Source organism: Microdochium trichocladiopsis (genome assembly GCF_020744255.1).
Source record: "Microdochium trichocladiopsis strain MPI-CAGE-CH-0230 chromosome Unknown B0I36scaffold_5, whole genome shotgun sequence".
Lineage (NCBI taxonomy): Eukaryota > Fungi > Ascomycota > Sordariomycetes > Xylariales > Microdochiaceae > Microdochium > Microdochium trichocladiopsis.
Genome location: NW_025763548.1, coordinates 2,580,804 through 2,599,765, shown reverse-complemented (window position 1 = coordinate 2,599,765; position 18,962 = coordinate 2,580,804). Strand labels below are relative to the sequence as shown.

At 57.3% G+C, this 18,962-nt stretch overlaps 8 protein-coding genes across 8 annotated transcripts; 2 read left to right on the top strand and 6 right to left on the bottom strand.

The window, feature by feature from the left end:
• Window positions 1–130: 130 nt before the first annotated feature.
• B0I36DRAFT_363078 (uncharacterized protein) lies at window positions 131–475 on the bottom strand (the record flags this gene model as incomplete). Its single annotated transcript, XM_046158749.1, has 1 exon — window positions 131–475. One exon carries the CDS (start codon window positions 473–475, stop codon window positions 131–133), a length of 345 nt encoding a protein of 114 aa, XP_046013065.1.
• A 2,256-nt stretch (window positions 476–2,731) lies between these two features.
• On the bottom strand, window positions 2,732–4,351 carry B0I36DRAFT_374318 (transcription factor Tos4; the record flags this gene model as incomplete). The annotated part of the gene is made up of 2 exons (XM_046160264.1): window positions 2,732–2,764; window positions 2,840–4,351. 2 exons carry the CDS (start codon window positions 4,349–4,351, stop codon window positions 2,732–2,734), a joined length of 1,545 nt encoding a protein of 514 aa, XP_046013064.1.
• Window positions 4,352–6,351: 2,000 nt separating this feature from the next.
• On the bottom strand, window positions 6,352–8,706 carry B0I36DRAFT_349463 (uncharacterized protein; the record flags this gene model as incomplete). Its single annotated transcript, XM_046156799.1, has 3 exons — window positions 6,352–8,122; window positions 8,217–8,612; window positions 8,696–8,706. 3 exons carry the CDS (start codon window positions 8,704–8,706, stop codon window positions 6,352–6,354), a joined length of 2,178 nt encoding a protein of 725 aa, XP_046013063.1.
• An 857-nt stretch (window positions 8,707–9,563) lies between these two features.
• B0I36DRAFT_349462 (uncharacterized protein) lies at window positions 9,564–10,250 on the bottom strand (the record flags this gene model as incomplete). Its single annotated transcript, XM_046156798.1, has 2 exons — window positions 9,564–9,824; window positions 9,930–10,250. The coding sequence occupies 2 exons, from the start codon at window positions 10,248–10,250 to the stop codon at window positions 9,564–9,566; spliced, it is 582 nt and encodes a 193-aa protein (XP_046013062.1).
• A 2,376-nt stretch (window positions 10,251–12,626) lies between these two features.
• B0I36DRAFT_323810 (uncharacterized protein) lies at window positions 12,627–13,791 on the top strand. Its single transcript, XM_046154024.1, has one exon. The coding sequence runs from the start codon at window positions 13,082–13,084 to the stop codon at window positions 13,568–13,570; it is 489 nt and encodes a 162-aa protein (XP_046013061.1). The 5' UTR covers window positions 12,627–13,081; the 3' UTR covers window positions 13,571–13,791.
• A 485-nt stretch (window positions 13,792–14,276) lies between these two features.
• B0I36DRAFT_323809 (uncharacterized protein) lies at window positions 14,277–14,798 on the bottom strand. Its single transcript, XM_046154023.1, has 2 exons — window positions 14,499–14,798; window positions 14,277–14,378 (listed from the first exon to the last, which is right to left on the bottom strand). Exons 1-2 carry the CDS (start codon window positions 14,747–14,749, stop codon window positions 14,315–14,317), a joined length of 315 nt encoding a protein of 104 aa, XP_046013060.1. The 5' UTR covers window positions 14,750–14,798; the 3' UTR covers window positions 14,277–14,314.
• Window positions 14,799–15,200: 402 nt separating this feature from the next.
• Window positions 15,201–16,598, top strand: B0I36DRAFT_363075 (ribosomal protein L1p/L10e family-domain-containing protein; the record flags this gene model as incomplete). The annotated part of the gene is made up of 2 exons (XM_046158748.1): window positions 15,201–15,266; window positions 15,360–16,598. The coding sequence occupies 2 exons, from the start codon at window positions 15,201–15,203 to the stop codon at window positions 16,596–16,598; spliced, it is 1,305 nt and encodes a 434-aa protein (XP_046013059.1).
• Window positions 16,599–17,229: 631 nt separating this feature from the next.
• On the bottom strand, window positions 17,230–18,585 carry B0I36DRAFT_374316 (palmitoyl-protein thioesterase 1; the record flags this gene model as incomplete). Its single annotated transcript, XM_046160263.1, has 2 exons — window positions 17,230–18,116; window positions 18,537–18,585. 2 exons carry the CDS (start codon window positions 18,583–18,585, stop codon window positions 17,230–17,232), a joined length of 936 nt encoding a protein of 311 aa, XP_046013058.1.
• Window positions 18,586–18,962: the final 377 nt, after the last annotated feature.

Genomic DNA, 18,962 nt, shown 5'->3' with positions numbered 1-18,962 from the left:
TACACGAAAAGGACACACCTTCGGGACAAATTCGAAAACCACCAGTGCTCTCCGACAATTCAGGATTATCCATCGCCGCATCTCACATCAAACTCCCGTGCTTTCCTTTTTAGTTCCACGGTCCCTGCAATCAGTGCGCCTCCTCACTAAAACCCCTATCCCCGCCGGCGCTACCGCCACCGTTAATGACACCGCTACCACCCCCACCACCACCACCGCTGCTCATACCGCTCATCTGCAGCGTGTGCTTGTAGTCCTCCTTGCGGTAGCTCTGCTTGCGCCCGCCGAGGCTGGGCTTCCACGAGTCCGTCGAGCTCATTGCGCGGGCGGCCGACTTTTCTAGCTGCGGTGACGTGGGCGCTGCATGGGATGCTGACGACGATGAGGTGCCCGCCGCTGGTGGGAAGATGCCCCGGGGCAGGTCGGGCGAAGACAGGTCGATCTTCGTGGGTTGCTGGGTGCGGGAAGACGACATTGTGTTTGTTTGTCTCTTCTTCTTTTTCCTATCCTTTCCTCTCTTTCTTCTTCTTCTTCCTGCGACTTCTTCCTCTTCTTCTCAAGAGGATTCCTGGCTTTGGGGTGGTATGTGTTCTGGCAGCTGGTTTGTGGAATGGATCGTGGGGGTGTGTTTGGATGGGTTGCAGCGTCTTTGAAACGTTGGCAGCTTGGATTCTGGAATTAGCTGGGCTCTCTAAGGGCAACGTGCTTACGTGTTGCGAAAGCAACTGAACAGAAGGAGGAGGGACCGGAAACACGACAGACCAGGTCTTGCAGCGTGCAAGTTGGGCAGTGTCGTCCCCCTCAATTGCAGCGGCAAACGTACCTCGTGCTTGATGATGCCCGTAATATAATCGCGAATCTGACGTAGCCTTTCGAGATGTCCTCTGTGACGCGTGGTGTTGTATATTTTAAGCGAGGTTGCGCCAACCGAAGATGATGTCAGAGTGCTCGTGTTTCTGATTTCAAAAGTAGCAAGGAACGAGAAAAAAGATGCCAGGGTGACGAGAAGTAAACCCTTTTAAAAAAAAAAAAAAAGAACCATCCAGAATTTGGAGACCCCCTCACCCAACGACAAATGGCAAAGGAAGGGGGGCGGAAGGAGCTCTCCCCAACTAACTCGCCCTTGCCTGCCGTCCCTTTCCTGCTCTGGCCGTCCCCAGCACACACAGAAAAAGAACTAGAGCGCCACGCCGATCAGGGTCCCGCTCCCTGCTCATAGCAGCACGGCATGCAGTGCTATGCAATCAGTGGAGGATACAGACGCTTTTTATCTCGTCGCCACCGCAAAACATCACATCACCCTTCTCTTCAAATCGCCCGCTTGCCATTACAACACTGCAATTGGACATGAGCACACTAACCCCAAAGGTACGTACTTAGTGTAGCTACCATAGTATTCGCTGATCGCCCCCCCCCCTCTTCCTCCCATCTACTTCAGTAGCAACCAGCGTCCGGACAAAACGTACGTTGGTGGTCAGTCTCTGACGTCTAAAAAACTGCGTGTTTGCAAACCACTCGACGCAATCGTGCAGCAAAGCCACTTCTGGGGTTCTTTGTACCTCATATCCACGCACCCCCTACTCAACCAACCCGTCCGTCACGGGGAGGCAGAAGAGCTCGTGTGAAGAGCCGGAGCCATGCCAATGTCAAATTGGCAGCAGTCCTGTCCTCTCAAGCAGGCCGAATGAAACCACCCGCCTTGTCATAATTGAGAGCAATTGCCAACTTTTCCCTTGCCCGTGCCAGGCAGTTTTCTGGGGTTTGAAAAGCACCATGCATGCTCCTTTGGTAAGTGTGCATAGGAATGCGCTCGGCGGCACATACCAGCCCAAAGGACTTATGTGTGTATTGGCAGCCATCGAACAAACTGCTGGTGGCGATGACGTAATGGCGCCCTCACATTCCCGCCCCCCCCAAATAGCTGCTCATACGCAAATGCGCTGCCACAGCCGTGGCACACACACGGCCCTTTGTGCTTCCCCCGGTGTACATACAGACATGGAGAACGGGCCATAGTGCTTGTGAATCCCCCCACCCCCTCTCATCCCATCAGCAACACGAATTGTCGCCCTAGCACTTTGTTCTTGTCACGTTGGCCAATGCCAGCGTAGCGCTGCCTGCTACGTTTCCAAGGGAGGAGGAGCTTGTTCGACAGGGATGGCGTGCGGGGTAGCTCCATCTTGATCCACTTCCACTTGCCGAATCAGGCAAGCCTGCCAGTGGCCGTGCGCTCCCAAAGGCCTGTTTTATCCATAGTTGCGGTGCTGCACAACTTACACGCGCGTCGTGCATATCCAGAGATGCATGAGATGTAACGTCGACTTTTTGAATTGACCACCCATATCTCGTCATTGCTGACCGAAGATGTTCCTGCTTCTAATCTTCCCTTCTCTCCACGGTCTTACAATCACGCCTGTCCTCTTCCTCATGCTAGATGGTGGTCTACAAGCCCAAAAACAAAACCCATGACAACTCCAATGCAGGCCGGGTAATCATTCGACACCCGACGTCAAACCAAACAAAAAGCCCATGCAACTCCTTCAGCTATGCGAAAAGCACGGGGTGAGCTGGACCACTGGGCAGCCCAGGAATTCATGCAACATGGATATAGTATGGACAATAAACACAAGCTGACGGGGTATTGTGACAAAATCTGAGGACGATGTGGGCGGGGGGCCAATGCTGGCAAAGGTGGTTTGTGCGCCAAAATCGTCTGGCCAACCTGCCACGTCTAAGGAGTTCTTGGTCGCTTCCAGTAATATTGCTAAATCACGTTTGTTAGGCTCAAGATTGCGCAAAGAATCGGTGTGGTCCGCAGGACAACCAAGCTCAAGCTTACCTTGTGTTGTTTTCTGCAGGCACGCAAACTCGGCTTCCGCAAGCCGTCCGTGACGGCGAGTCGGCGAGAATCGTCTGTGTCGTGCTCGGGGATATAGTAGTACTCGCTTTCGAGGGCTTTGCCCGCCGCATCTTTGCCCGTTCGTGAAATTATGCCGATGCACTTGGTGGTTTCAATGATTCTGCGCAAGTCCCGCCTGCTGAGATCCTTCTTCTCCTCCACGGGCAAGTTGTTGAGGATTCCGGACAGCGGGTTGGAGGACAGTCGTGAGTAGGCCAGCTGGTTCACTACGTGGTTGGTGACGGCAGCGACATCGACCTTGGGGTTGATGGGCTGCTCCTCGGGCTCCGCCGAGGGTTTCGCCGTAGAGTTGCCAGATGGAGCACGCGACGGCTGCTTGGGAGAGTCGGTGGCGAAAGCAGCCAGGCGGTTCGAGAGATTGGCACCGAAAGGACCGAACGAGTGCACGATGGGATCGTTCTCCTCATCAGGATCAGCCTCTTCCGGATCACTCAGGTCGCTAGAGAAGCTGTTGCCAATCTCCGTATGCGCGAATGATGCATCTACATCGTGCGACGCAACAGGCAGCTCCTCCTCATCGGCACTGGCATCCTCGTAGATCTGGACTTGGTCGTCTTGTCCGCTGGCAGGAGAGAACAGGGAGCCAAAACTGTTCTGAGAGGACTTGACCCCTGGCGTTGGTGATTCCGGAGATTGCACCCGTGTCTGTCTTCGCAGCGGGCTGGACTGGAGCAGATCTGATGCAGAGCCGGTTGGCCTATGGCGAGGACGAGACTGAGGAGAATCTTCCCACGAGGAATCTGAAAGGTGAGCTGCCGAGTCAATGCGGTCCACCTTAGGCCAGTGGAGGCGCACGCGGGAATCCTGGACGTCCAACATGATCTCGGCATTCTCCGTCTCGGATGTAAAGGTATCGCCCTTGGCGAGCTCCCAAGTCCTTCCTTGGCAGTGAAGCTTCACGCCGTTCCAGCCATTGCAGATGATCTCTATCTTGCCCGGTTCCAGTGAGGAGGATCTGGGCACGTAACGCGCCTTGACGTGTACACGCGACACGAGTCTGTTAGACGAGATCTGGTAGTGAGAGGAATGGCTCGAGCGACCCATGAGGAGCATCTCGCCGTTCTCGTTGAGCTCGATCGAAGGTACCGCGCACAGAGGTGCACGTTCCGAAACCGAAGATAGAGTGCGAGAGAGGGCGGGCCGGGCCTGCGAAGACGGCTGGACGCGTGGGGGCGAGGACGAGAGAATACCGGTGCTCGAAGTCGGAATTGGCGTAGGATACTTGAGGGCAGCGGTGCCACGACCAAAGGCCGAGTCGTGGGCATGCCTCTTGGCTGGACGAGGGAGTCCAGGCGAGGAAGACAGAGGCTCGAAGGCGGGCAGAAGCGATGGCGCTGGCCGCTTGACTCCGGCCACGGGAGGAGGGACCAGAGTGGCGAGGGACAGAGGTGGGAGCGTTGGCTCTTGGTCTGCGTCCTCAGGGCCGGCCATGGCTTTGAGAACGGGCGAGCTCATGGCTGGCGGCTCTTGACGCGGGCTGGGCCAGAGAGCGAGGATTGTCCAGGGCGATGCGTACCGGTAGGTTGGGTGAGTATATAGGCTGTGTGAGAGAGTTGTTTGCGTGTTACCATGGACTGCTCGAGAGGTGTGCAAGTGAGTCTGCGTCGGACCAGAAGAGCAGAGGAAAAAGAAACCCAGGAGCGTGGACTGAGGACTGGTGGTGGAAGGGAAGGGAGGGCGGGCGAGGTTGTATGAGGCCAGGCCATTACACGCTGCGCCGTCTAAGTGGAGTTTTGGCGTGTGGTGGGCGTGGGCGTGCACCGCGTCTTAGTCGGGTCCAGTGCGGCGCGCGGGTGCGCGTCAGTGGGCTCTCTGGCAGGGCAGGCACGTCCCGATTCGGCATGCGCTGCACGCACTGCTGCCCGCCCAGCGCTGCCCCTCACCAACGCACGCCGCCTCCGCCGGTCTGCGAGCATTGGGAGACCGCCCAGACGCGAACTCGCTCCCCAACCTCTCTCGCTTGCCCGTGGGTGGGTACAGGCGTTGGAAGGCGGAAGAACAAATGACATGCACCTCGAGGTGCCAGAGCTACAGGAGCACAAGCACAAGCAGATGGGCGTCAAGAAAAATCAAGTGTTTCCGCCGTCCTTGTGAGGGTCTGACTGACCGACTGCATGCCTGCAGATGGGCGACGTGGTCAGTCAGAGGCGGGCCCCGTGGTGGCACAACTCTGGATCCAGAGCTGCACGTATAGGGCCATCTGCAAGGTGCTGTCCGGACCTTTTCCAGACAGTGCAGGCGGCACAAATACCAGATGGAATCACCATGCTTCGTCGTCAGTCTCCATCAATGAATGCGTACCACACTATATGTCGGGACCAAAAGCACGAAGATTGCCAGCAATCGGGCTATCCTCCGGCACGTTGTATAACTCAGGTATGAAGCAATCGCGCAGAAATGGCCACAGAGTTATCCAACCAAGCATATCATTATTAAGTATGCACTGGCCTGGCCTGGTCCGCAGTCCAAGCACGGCTTCCGAGGTTGTCACTTAAAGTACGTGACGCTCCACCGCTTCAGACGCGCTCCTCCTACTGCAGAAAACCATTTTTCTGCGCCGGGAACCCCTGAACCCCTGCACCCATGCCCACCCGCACGCCCGACGATCCTGTCATGTCATCCTTCAACACGACGCGTGACCCTGTGGCTGGGCGCCTTTTTTTTTTTCTTCCTTGTATTCATGTTCCGAGTTCCCTTGACGCCATCTGTTCTTTGCAATCGTGGAAAATGCCAAGCACGGGGCAGGGGGGGAAAGGGTGATGCGCGGATTGTTATCTGACTCTTTCCAGGTCTCGCATCGAGATCAGTTGTCTCGCGTCGAAATAACCGTGAGACACATGTCTCGATAGCGGCCCGTGGCCGGCTCAGCTTTTGCCGCCCACGTGTCGTGACGTACAAAATTTGCAATGTCGACTGGCTGCATGACATCAACCAAGCGGCCAGCATTGTGCAATCATCTCCCCACGGAAAAGCCATTCAGCATCGGTTTCGGGCAAACTCGCACAGTAGAGAAAGGAAATTTGAATTGAAAGTAGAGTATCGTGACATGTGATGCGAAAAGACGTTAGAGTGCTCCAAGCAGGAAACGAAAATGGGTATCTTTGTGTGTGCAGGTTTCGTCCAAATCGAGTTCCGGCCGTTGCGTTCCTGGTCCATCCGGTTCCTCAGCCCAGTGGCCTCACAATAATTACAATCCTGTTCGTGCGATATGGGGAAGCAAGGGCGTGACTATCCTCTCTCCCTTATCGTCTGTCCAGCAACTACACAAGAGAGAGCACAGTATATAAGAAAGCTCAGAGGTTGAGATTGGGTTATGGCAACCGTCCGGCATGGGTGATTAACATAAGGGGTGGGTGACCCTCTCGCAACGAGGGACGTCCACAAGCGATACTCGTCGCGCAGTGACGAGCCTGTAGCCGCGAGTAAATGGCTTAAAAGCCTTGGATACGGCTGATGCGTGTAATCCTCGCAATCTCGCTAGTCTTCTTGTCCGACTTCATGATCTCAATGTATTCACCCCTCTTGCGAATAAGATATGCAAGCGCAAGGATAAAATCGGTGTCGTACTTTTCTGGGTGGATGTGCATCAACGGCTTGATCACGGCGGCCGCGAGGCGCTCGGCTGTCATGTCGTTAACCTCCGATGCATCTGCGATGTCTGCCCATAAATTCAACAGCAGCTTGAACAAGCTTCGATGTGGTCCGCGCAGACTGCTCAATGCCTCCTCCCAGAAGTCGATGCATTGTTCCAACCGATTGCTGAGAGCACCACTCAAGGTCGACTGTCTCGCCAGTACAACCCATCGCTTGGCGATTGATTCTGACACGAGAGGCTTGGGAAGCTGTGATAGAAACAAAAGAATCAAATCTGCGGCGTCATAGACCGTGTAGTGCGACCAGTTCACATCGTTACCATAAGTCGGTGGCCGTGCGAAGGCGTCTTTGAGCCGGCGGACCCGGTGGCCATCCCCTGCGTCCGCAAAGAGGTTTGGAGCCCCTATGCCCTCTTGCTTGATGAAGAAGCAGCTCTTCTGCATGCAGAGCGGGAAGTCACGGCGCGAGGAGCCGCCATTGTCCCCGTGATGTGTCTTGGACGTGCCCTTGGCCACAGCCATGCTCCTCTGCAGTGAAACCCCAAAGACGGTCGCAAATTCAGTGCCCTCGGCTGTCTCCTCAAGATCAGTCGGGGACCACAATGGCAGCTTCTTGAGAGACACCGAGAGCCGCTTGCTGGACCGCCGCACCAGGCTGGCCTTGATAACAGGCGTTGATGGCCGGAACTCCACGGACATGTTCTCCGAGGAAGAGCCTGATTGCGTTGATTGTGTGCCAGGCCTTGGTGACAGCTGGCTCCCGGGGACGTAACGCAAGTCATCGCCGGGCATCAGGTTGAGTCGCAGCTTTGGTTTGCGTCGCTGGGAGCCAAAAATCCTGTCGAGCTTCCCACCTGTACCGGACGACTGCTTGCGGGTGTTCGACGTGATCTCCGTAAACACGCCGTAGTTGCTGACGACTGGTTCCGGGTGCCGGTCGAGTTCGAGGAATGGAGACACCATGTTGTTCCGCGCTGCTTCGAGACGCTTCACATCTTTCGGTGGTGGTGTTGGCGGCCTACTGGACGGAGTACTGAGGCTGCCCTGTGCCTCAATAAAGCCCGCCATGTCGTCCCGTGGACGAGGTGTGATTGTCTCTATGATTTCGTTGACGGAAACGCTTTCAATCATTGAAGAGCCATCGTCGCCATCGCCGTCCACGTCCAGATATGTTCCGTACTTGGGTCCGTTGCGGCGACCAAGATCATCGTCCGAATGGCTGCGAGCTTCTGCGTCGGCGGACTTGTTCGCAAGAGCCTCCTGGAGCGTCTTGCGAAGAGGTTCTTCATTAATCGAGATGGCGCTGTCCGGGCCGTCTCCTATGTATGCCGGAAAGAGCTCCTTACCCGAAACAAACGCGCCTTCGTCTGCTTCCGCGAGGTCGGCGCTGCTCAGGACGGCCTCGACATGAGCCTTGACGGTCATGATGTAGTGGTGGAGAGGAGAAGGGGCGCCGTCAGTCTCGAGCTCTTTGGTCTGGGCGTAGACATCCTCCATTTCGTTGAGGATGCGCGCAATGTCGCTAAAGGCGTCGGCGGCATTAGCACGCCTCTGGATGGTGGTAGGCCGACCGGCCTCAGCCTCGAGGCGGATCTCGCGTATGGCGGTGCTGCACAGCGGAGTTGGTCAGGAGTCAGCTAGATTGTCTCCAGTGGCAGCAGCAAAGCACAGCAGCCCCGCTGGGCAAACGGGGAAGGACCTACGCTCCCACCAGGTCTATCGCCAGGCCCAGAACTGCCCGATGTGCAGCTATCCTCTTCTGCAGGACAATAGATTCGTCTTTGCCCGTCTCGAACCACCGTCGCCGACGTTCCTGGCTCGAGAGCTCTGGCTGGTTCAACAGGGACAGATGGGCATCTAGTTCATCCACGACGCTCTGGCACCGCTCAAGTATCACGGGCGTATCGGCGGCAAGCTCCTGTGGGAATGACTCGGCGTCCTCTTGCAGCAGATCCAGCACACCCTCGAGAGAGTGAAGCTCGCGAGACAAGTTGTCGAGCACCGAGCGCGATTCTCGTACCTCCCTGACAACTGCGTTGAGCAGCCATGTCGCCTTGGCAACGGCGCTTCCTAGTGTGATGCAGTCCGTCGTGATTGCACTGCAGCAGCAAACCACCAGTGGTTAGCCAACGACATGACGAAGACGGCTCGCGATGGTCACGTCGACCAGACTCCCACTTACAGAGACTCCATGGTGCTTCCAGGCACCAGACAAGACACAGCTTGCCGGGAGAAAGAAAGCTGAACACGAATGAGGTTTCCAGCCCAGGGACCACGCGTTGTTGAGCTCAGCTCAAGTCAGGCCCAGCAAACATAACGACCTTGAACAAGCAGAGATGGTGTGTGCGGTCGTAAGCAAGAAGAGGATTACGGCCTCTGGCAGCTGGAATGCGGTCCAGCACAGTAATCGTGCTGGGGGATCCCCAACTCTTTAAGACAGGCACCTCTTTGTTCCCTCACTGGCAGACCCCGGGGCGGCACTAGGAGGACATTGGCTGCAAGCTCGGGAGTGGTGTGGCTGGACCCTCTCCACCGTCAGGAATCTCCGCATGTCCATGGGCACCATACTACGTTGGCAAAAGCACATGCTCGACAGTCATTGCAAGTATCCCTCAGGTCACCTGGCCCACAAGGGTCGGGATAGAGCTGGGGCATCTGCAAGGGCCAGCATGACCCCTGCTCCTCAAAACCCGAACGCCACCGCGAGGTTGCTATCCTCGCCATCCTGTCAGGCAGGAAAGGCGCCAGCCATGCACCGGGCAGGATGCAGGAACTGGTCGACACGACTTTCGATCCGTTCGGACAACCAAGACATTGAGACGACTGTGGCCATCACGCCAGTATTATCCCGAACCTTCAGTTGCACAAGATAGATATTTGCCGACAGCGCAAAATGACTCGCCACATCAGCCACCCAGGAACCATCAATATCTTGCTGGTGGGGTGGAAAGCAGCGCTATCGCCCCGGGACCCGCAACACTTCAAGCCAGTCTTCAATCTCAGATCTGAACCCGCGACCAAGACCCTCTGCCGTCAAGCTGCTCAGGGGCTTAGTGCCATAGTCGGCTGCACCAGTTCGCAGCTTCTGTGGGCACCTCATGTTTGACAGGCTCCGAGTAGCCGCCGGTCGAATGCTCCGCTGTAGCCACCGTCGGCAGCCAGGGCTGGCAGCAATGGCTGAGGAAGATGGCGCGCGTGCGTCCCCAGCTCCTTTTTGGACGCAGTACCTCCATGGCTGGTTTGATTTCGACCTGCACGCTAGAAAGCCCGTCCTCTGCCGTGACCTCGAACCGTCGGCTCATCTTTCTGTACTGTATCAGCCGTTTGACGTCAGCCGATTTTGCGCACGTCCTCGCTTCCTGGCAAATTTAGAAGCGCCGTTGAGGCTAAATCGCTTGGCTCGGGCTTGACCAAACCTCGTCGATGCCGCTGTTGACCTCGACCTCGGAGGAGTGGCCCTGTCTCGTGGTGACTAAGCCCACATTCATGGTCAAAGTGCTTCGCACATCGTTACAACTATGCCCGGCTCCGTACTCCCGCTCCGGAAGTTGTTGCAGCATAATAACGTGCGAAACGTTCCCAGTCACACTGCAAAGCACCTGGTCCCTGCCAGCTTGCAGCTGATAGGATTCCACTGCACTCAGGTTCTTGTTCTCCTCGTCATGACGTGTTGTTCGACCTCGACGGTACTTGACCTGCAACACAGACGGCACTCGGAGCGAAGTTTGTGTGCGCATCGCTGCATGAAGACCCGCCGTGGGCGCACCAGCAGCCGACGAGCATGTCAATACGATCGCCGAAATATAACATGCTCAGGAGGATTGCACACTTTGTGGCGCCGATTCCGCGCCCCAACAGAGGTACCTTGTCTTTTAATGGACCGCATGCAAGGGTGTGCCATTTCACTTTGTTGGGCTTGTCAAGCATCCCGTTTCAAGACGGCGAAAGTCAGCAGCAGCAGCCGTCACATTACTACGTACGCTGTAGGATGATGATTACGGCACCTTTGGTGTCTTCGGTTGCCCTTCTGCCACATGCTCGCAAGGCTCAATTCTATTCGACTGAGATAGTGGCTGTGCGCGACACTCTGGTTTCGATTCTGCAGGGGACTACCGAACGTGGGCAGTATCAGCTTTGAGGTGTGTTTCAAGTGGCAGTCGCCTTCCCCGCCCAGAAGTCGTGCTTCTACATTGTGAGCAGCCTTGAATATGATACACCAAGTTGGCCTGACTGAGTGCTGTGCATCTTGTATTGCGACATCCAGCCCGTATGCCCGCTCTTGTGCGTCACATCTATCGTCACAATTTGGGTCTCTTTTCCCCTGTCCATAAGATTTTCCTACCTCTCATACCTTAAGGTACACCGCACCCGAGCTAGGCCAGGGTCAGAATGTGGATGCTTGGCGAGCCCTCCCTAATTCGACCGCAGCCTTCAAACAGCATTTCCCTCGGCGTCTTCACGTTTGATGATTAAAAAAGATGGACCTTGAGGCGGTCTGTCAGGTCCGGACCTGAGCATGTGCACACAAACATACCGCATCTTCGGTGGTTCTGACTTCGAGCACCGCTCTCCGGGTTGTGGCCTACAGACCCTTGTGTTAGCGTCGTCACCCTCAAAGATCATCGATATTGCAAAATCCAGGATGCTCGGCAGTGCAATATTTACCCCCTGAATGACCGTCAGGAACGGCAAGCAACCACAGTGCAACCCATCAGTGGCCATTGGTATACTTGGCAACTCGCGGCAAACGGTTGTGTAGGCTGCTGGATTCGCTCTAGTTCTGGTGCATCTCGTATTATCGAATGTGCCTGGGACAAAAACCATTAACATGGCCACGCCGATAGCAGAGGCATGAAGCCGACAGGTAGGGGGCTCGATCTCTGTAGCGCGGCACACGGTCTATTATCCAGGGACAACGTTCCTTTCAACCCTTTCGTGCTGCGAGTCGGGCTCATGTATGGCCAATCAGCCTTGAAGGAGAGTGACAAACGAGCACAAGCACCCACCTCAGCCCAAAACCTTATTTCAAGAGGAACAACATGGGACAGAAAGCCTTCACACGACACTATCCCAACCACAAAATGCTATGCGTGCCTATCCGCGAGGAGATGGCCGGATCGGGATCAAACAGGGATCCACCGCCATTGAGGTCCTCCTGGATGACACCACAGTGAAGGCGGATGCAACGTGATAGTCCGCCCAACATTGTTGCTAGCTTGGGTTTGCACAAGGAGCAGCAAAGCCAGACTCTCTTCTGTTGGAGTCACGTCGTCGTCTTGCTGGTCTTGGAAGACGACGTGACTCGATCGCTCAAGAAGATTCATCATCCATGTATTGTCTGGCCATTCCGCGGCCTAGATATAAGGCGCCTAAGTATTTTGCTCTACACATCCGAGCGGTCTGGCCATTCCAATGCTGCTGCCCGGTTCTACATCTTCGATGTTATGCATGCCAATAATAGACGGCACATCTGCTTCATGGGACCACCTGAGCGAGCTGACCTGATGGCGCGAGGTCAAACCTCCCGTCTTCGCCAGCCCTGCAAGCACGGCATGCATGCTCCGTCACAAGCTCGGGTGTGCCTGAATTCTGCTGGAATTTAGTGCTGGGCATTCCTACGCACATGGGCACAAAGGTATATAAGAGAGGCCTTATAGGCAAGCATGGGGCGGTTAGTGATGGGTCTGTCCAGTTCAAGCCTCGGACTGGGAGGTGGTCGCGACAGGCTTCATGAAGAATCTTGCCGGAGACGGACTGTTCAAAAAGCCGCGATCATTAGGGGGTGTCCAATCACTGCACTCAGCAAAGCCCGATCCCCCTTGCTGGCACTGCACCATGGAGCAGTGACTTCGCACATCGGATGCATCGTGCGCGTCCCGGTCTTGGAGTCCCGCTGTCGACAACACGTGCTGGGCGGCCGCCAATGTACGGCGACGATATACTTGCATGCATAGCATAGTCTGCAGCCCAGCAACCAAGTATGTAGGTACGCTAGGGCGTATGCATGCAGGGAGATGGAGCTGAATCGGGCAGCTCTTCTCCGCAGCCACCTGCCCCCATTGGAGGCCGTTCCATCCTACATGAATCAATATCGACGACACGCGGCGCAATGGGCGTGACGACTACGGCCATCTCACCACCCACATTGGAAATGTGAGCAATCACTGGAGGAAAGAGAGGTTCTTGGCTTTCCGATCCATGGCGTGGCCCTGGTCAACTTTGTCCTGCGCACGTCGACTCCAAACATGCACAACCACCTCGGAATCTCGCTTGAGCCCCTGTGGCGTTGCTTCGGATTCCGCTCCTCACCGCCGTCCACCTCCATGTCGTCAACACCGGGACACATAATTAGTTGAAGCGCCATCCAAGGCGATACCAGACCAAGCAGCACCCGAGCAGGTACCATACGCCAGCCACGAGGCCATCCCGGGCATGGGCACGGCCAGGCTTTGCAAATCCACAGATGGCAAGTTGGGGAGAATTCACGACGGCCTCAGTCAGCGATGCACGATGGCGCACCTGATCCACTGCTCGGCACATTATCCACCCTGGTCAGGGTGTGTGAAGGATGGAGGATGATGGGCTGCAAGCTAGGGCCGAAGGGGAGGAACAACAGTCATCTCGCCCAGCCCCAAAGTTCTTGGTTCCACGTCACCTGACAAGGGAGGCGATCACAGGAACAAAGTGTGGCAGACAAGCAGCCAAGCCTTGGGGGCCAGGCCGGACAAGCAGAACAGACTGGCCAGGCCAGGGTGTCGCCACTGCGGGGAAGCACAAACCCATTGCCTGGAACAGCCTTGATATGAGTGGTGGTGCAGATGAGTGCGCTGAGTGCTGGGTGATTATGGCAAAGCACAAGCACCGTGACAAGGGAGTCAACCTGGCAGCTCATGCGGATGCAGCAGAAGAGTGCGGATATAGACAGCATGCACACAGAGCCGAGGTAGTCCGACACCCACTAAGTTTGGCCCATCTTTCGCTCTCTCAGCCTCCATCCAGAATCATAGAAGTCGCAGGCATCCACCGTTCAGAGCTGCCAGGCTGCAATGACGGCTAACCGGATACTCCGGTGCAGCAAACACTTGACCAGATCCCTGGCGAGCGGGCTTCGAGCGGGACAAACGTCGTTGCAGGGTCATGTCGCAGCGGCGGGTCATCCAAGGTCCATCCTGCAAGGATACACAGCGCTTGGCCCGCCTGACGGCAACCCATCGTGGGGGGCGGCCTGGCGAGGCAACGGCGAAGCGCCGAGGTTGCCAATGGTAAACTTGTTTTCGACAAGCGTTCCTCCTGCTTGAGGCAGTCGTTTGCGAGCGACAGCTCCGAGATGCCCACAATGCCGCTTTGTTGCACTCTAATAAAGTGCTAGCCCCCTAGCCTCGTCACGCCTCGCTCAAGCGGCGACCCAGATGTCCCCTCGGGCTCGCAAGCTCAGCAAGTTTCGCAACCTGGTCTGTAGACGATCTGGCAGATCGCCGGTTTCCACTTCCGCGGGGGACAATGCCGACAGGAGAGGAGAAGGTGCGGGATAGACATGCAGCCACGCCACCCTGTCGCTTTTTGAGCTCTAGTGCTTGTAATTTTGCCTCGCCGCCCTCGTCTGCCATCTCCACGCCGGGATGAGTGGAATATCATTGGCTCGGGGGGAAGCGTGCCACACATCCAGCGGTGGCAGATCGATAATGTGTCCGCCTCCGTGTGTTTCGCCTTTGACAGTTGCCCGTGGGGGAAGGGTACGGGGAAGGAGTTGACATTGACAACAAGTACCATCCAGGTCACTGCGAGAAACCCCCCTCCTCTGCTAGCTGACCCATGCAGACGGAGGCGTGCTAGTGTGCCGTTGCTCTCGTCCGGAGCAGTGATGACTGCACTTTGAAGCAGGCATGCCGCGTCTGCGAGTCAGCCGAGTCAACGGGCATGAAGGCATTCGTCGGTGGTGGACAGGGCGGTCCAGGGTCCAGCCTTGTGAAGCCCTGCGCACTTACGGACGGGTGCAACGGTCGGTTAGACCAGTGGTTCTCGCACGACTCCTTGCCACACATGCGCAAGTCGGGCATCGGGCAGGCAGGCACAGGAATATGCCCTCGCAGACAGAGCTGGTGTCTGCCATTCCGTATATCGACCCAAGAGGGTGGTCATCAGTATTGGTGCCGTTGTAGCTTCGACTTTCCCTGCTCCGTGAATATATCCAGGCTGACGCACCTCCATGCACATCGTCACAAGCAGCTTTCAGCATCTTCCCACCAGTTCTTGAGCCATCGCCGCCGTCATGACCATAGCACAGGACACGACCGGGCGTAATGCAGTGGAATGGGAGCTGTTCGAGGTCCCAAACTCGACTTTGCTGAAAGAGAAGAGCTGCTAGCAGGCTGTTGGCTCTGATTGGCTGGACGCGAGGTGCTGCTAGACTGGCTTATCGTCCTTATCGGCTGTCTGGAGCTCGACTTTTTGGCTGTACCATAGTAGGTCCCCTAGAAAATTTCTGCCCCACGGGCCTGGCGGCCGAGCTGCGCTGCTGTATTCAACGCTGGGCCAGTGTACTAGCAAATCGCCGGCAAAAAAAGTCGACTGCGCGCGCGACCGACTACCTGATACCTCGCGGGCCTCTTCTTCTCAGGAACAGCTCAAGTCTTCCCCCAGCCGTGCCAATTCCAACACCACAGCACGACACCACACTGCCAGTCATCATGGCGCCCTCCAAAGAAATGGCTCTGCGGTCAGACACGACCGTGTCCAAGGTCAACCCCGATCAGGTTCGTCGCTCCATGAATGCTGCCCATGTACCTCCAGTCTTGTACACTTGCCTTGCAGACACGTTTTGCTGACATGGAGATTTTCTCTCACAGACCCTCAAGGCGTCCAAGGCGTTACTGGCGCACATGAAGAAGGCTGCCAAGGAGACTGCTGAAAACGCCCCCAAGAAGGACCTGCTTGCTGACGACGACGACGAGGCCGCCGCTGGCGAGGAGCCCATCTGGCTGACGCTGACGACGAAGCGGCACATCTCGGACACGCGGTCTCTCAAGCCCGGCAAGATTGCCCTGCCGCACTCGCTCAACACCGACCCGAACCTGGCCGTGTGCCTCATCACCGCGGAGCCCCAGCGCGCCTTCAAGAACCTCGTCGCCTCGGACGCCTTCCCTGCGGACCTGCGCAAGCAGATCACCCGTGTCATCGACTACAACAAGCTCAAGGCCAAGTTCAAGACGTTCGAGGCCCAGCGCGCCCTCTTTGCCGAGCACGACGTCTTCCTCGGCGACTCGCGCATCATCAACCGCCTCCCGGCCACCCTCGGCAAGACCTTTTACAAGTCGACCGCGAAGCGCCCGATCCCCGTGACCATTCACGCGACCCGGCCGTCCGAGAACGGCAAGCGTGCGCCCAAGCAGGCCAAGTCGGACGAGAACCCGGGCAACGCCTGCACAGCCCCGCAGCTCGCGGCCGAGATCTCCAAGGCACTGTCGTCCGCTCTGGTCAACCTCTCACCCACGACCAACACGGCGGTCCGCGTGGGCCTGGGCAGCTTCACGGCCGAGCAGGTCGCCGCCAACGTCGACGCGGTCGCGGGCGCTCTGGTCAGCAAGTTCGTCCCGGGCAAGTGGAACAACGTGCGCGGCCTCTACGTCAAGGGCCCGACCACCGCGGCCCTGCCCATCTGGCTCACCGAGGAGCTGTGGGTCGACGCCGACAAGGACATCCTCGCCGATGGCTCCGAGGAGGCCAAGGCCCTCGAGGCTGCCGCCGCCGCCGACAAGGACAGCAAGAGGAAGAGCAGCAGCAGCAGTGAAAAGGCCAACATTGGCAAGAAGCGCAAGGCTTCCGGGGACGGGGACGACGAGCAGTCGGCCACTACCACCACCGCCGCCGCGAAGAAGTCGAAAAAGTCCGAGGTCGAGGGCAAGCTCCTCCCCGAGGTCAAGACTGGCGGCAAGGGCAAGGGCAAGGGCAAGATCAGCGGCGGCAGCGGTGCTGCTGCTACTGACAGCAAGGCCGCCAGCGACGACAAGCTCGACAAGGAGATTGCCGAGCGCAAGGCCGCGCTCAAGAAGCAGAAGAAGGCGGCCAAGAAGGCCGTCGATGTCTAAAAAGTCTTTACTCGGTACCGCCCATCACCAAATTGAGGGGTCTCGCTCGAGCAATGACGAGAGGCAGGGAGAAGTGAGACCTTTGAAAGCTTCGAAGTAAGGGGGAAAATGGAGACTGGGGAAGACCGATGGGGGAAGATTGCATATTTTATCTCAAAGAGACGACCACAACGAGATAAAACTCATGGCGTTGGACGGCGTTCGCGTGTTTGCTCTTCGCCCTGGCTTGCTTGCATGCATGTTTTGGTAGGGCTCATTCGTAAAATATAGTCTATATTGGTCGGTGTCACTATACAGCAGCAGCATTTTGAGTCTTCTTTTGGAGCACTGGCGAGCACATCGGGCGTGTTATATGGTCATGGTTACAGTGACAGGTGTCCGCTTCAGTCGGGATGATTTACATGCCAGTAAGGGCGTTCGTTGCTTCACTATGTGCAGAGATCCTCGCAACACTCCAGCTCACTACAGAAGTACAAGGGGAAAGCCCAGATTGCCTCCCTAAAAGGTCATGCTTATTGAACGCCAAAAATATGCAACAAAAAAACCAAAAGAACCAGGGCGCGACTCGTGCAGAAGAACCCTCAACAAGCGATAAGAGAACAAAAGGAAAAGTGGAACAGGCCCCATGCTTTCACAGCTCCCCAACCTCTGCTTGCTCCTCGGACGGGAACTTCTTGCCCTCGGGGCCAAAGAATGTCTTAAACGCCTCGGCCAGAGACTTGTCACTGAGCTGCATGTGGTCGCCGGGCGTCTTGCGGAAGCGCAGGCCGCCCTTGTCGTCGAGGGCGCGCAGGCCAATCCAGTCCTCCTTGTAGATGGCGCGGGAGCGGAGGGGGACGACGTCGGCGCCCAGGACCTCTTCGAACCAGCCCGTCTCCTTGGGGATCACGGTGGTGTCCTGGGCAAACATGTACATGACAAAGTTCTCGAGCCTGGCGAGGTTGTGCGCGTACGTCTTGTTCTTGAGGAGGCGCTCGTTGTTGATGTCCGCGAGGAAGTTGCTGTGCTCGAGGTACGAGTCGAGGTCCGCGGGGTCGCGGAAGTACTGCGCCGGCACGAGACGGGACTGGACCCAGTCGGACCAGGTCTGGCCGTGAAGGAGGGCCATGGCGCCGCGGCACAGCCAGTCGGTGGCGGTGCAGGCGCGGTAGTCGACGATGCCGTTGTGCTGGCTGCCGTAGGTGATGAGGCTGCGGACGGGCGGGAAGTTGCAGCGCTCGACGTAGCCGCGCAGGAACTGGCCGCCCTGGCTGAAGCCGACGGCATCAATGGCCGGGGCGGTCGAGAGAATGGGGTGGGAGGCGAGGTCGTCGCAGACCTTTGCGATCTGCTCGGTGACGTTGCCATAAAAGGTGGCAGAGCGGTCCGAGGAGGGCGACTCGTCCATGCGGATGTAGTAGACGAGGGTGCCTGGGTTGATGTCCTCGATGAGATCGCCGACGGACTGCAGCCCTTTGGCGGCAAAGTTGTCGCCCAGGCCATGCCAGATGACCACGGGCAGTGGCGTATCGTCGCCGTCTGAATCACGGGCGGACCACGCCGCCGAGTCGCTGCTTCGTTGTGTGCGGGTGGTGGCAGGCTGGACGACTGAGGGCCGGGCGAGGGCGGGAACGATGGCGACCGTGGCCAGCGCCGTTAGGCAAAACCGTGTCCTCGCGGCGGCAGGCATTGTGAATGGGGGACGTTCTTGGCCAGCAAGGAATGGTTTGTTGTTGATGCTGCTGGTGAATGAAGGTGAGGTTGGTCAAGGTCCTTGATAGGAGATGTGGGTGGGAGAGTTGTTGCTGGGAAGGAGGGATGTTGCATGTGCTCGACTTGAACCTGAAGTGGAAGATCGGCAGGAGAGGGATGTGCTGAGGCGCGCTTTGGCCCTCGTGACTGGCGTTGGGAATGCCTGCGACGGGTGCGCCTTGAAACGGCGCCTGCGTCAGACGTCACTGCTGGGTCTGGGTGGCTGTTTAGGGCGGGCAAGCGCGCTGGGGGCCATGCACAGTCCCCCCACACTCTCCGGTTACTGCTTCAGCATCCCTCTAGAGCTCTGGTGTCTTTTCCCAGCATCAGGCTTCAGGGCGAGGACCCAAGGATCTCGAGTCCATTGTCCAGGCATGAGGAGCATGTCCGGGTCGCGAATACTTCGCGAGGCTTCTACTGTTCCCATCAATCAGCTCACAAAATGCAAGAACAGAGCTTGTTTCAACTGGTCCGCTATGACCTGCTATGGCCAGTAGCTTTTTGAGTTCCGGGGCTTGGCCTGCTAGCGTAGCAAGATGCGCCGGGGGGGCTAGGCCCTCTGGGGCGCCGCGGACGGGCTTATCGATACCACAGAGACCCTCTGTGGGCGGCGCGCCATGATCGCGGTTTCGC

Coding starts and splice junctions, on each gene's coding strand:
- B0I36DRAFT_323810 (XM_046154024.1), top strand. CDS start 13,082: ATGGAGGATGATGGGCTGCAAGCTAGGGCCGAAGGGGAGGAACAACAG.
- B0I36DRAFT_323809 (XM_046154023.1), bottom strand. CDS start 14,749: ATGCTGAAAGCTGCTTGTGACGATGTGCATGGAGGTGCGTCAGCCTGG. Junction 14,379..14,498: donor ACCGACCGTTGCACCCGTCC/GTAAGTGCGCAG, acceptor TTCAAAGTGCAG/TCATCACTGCTCCGGACGAG.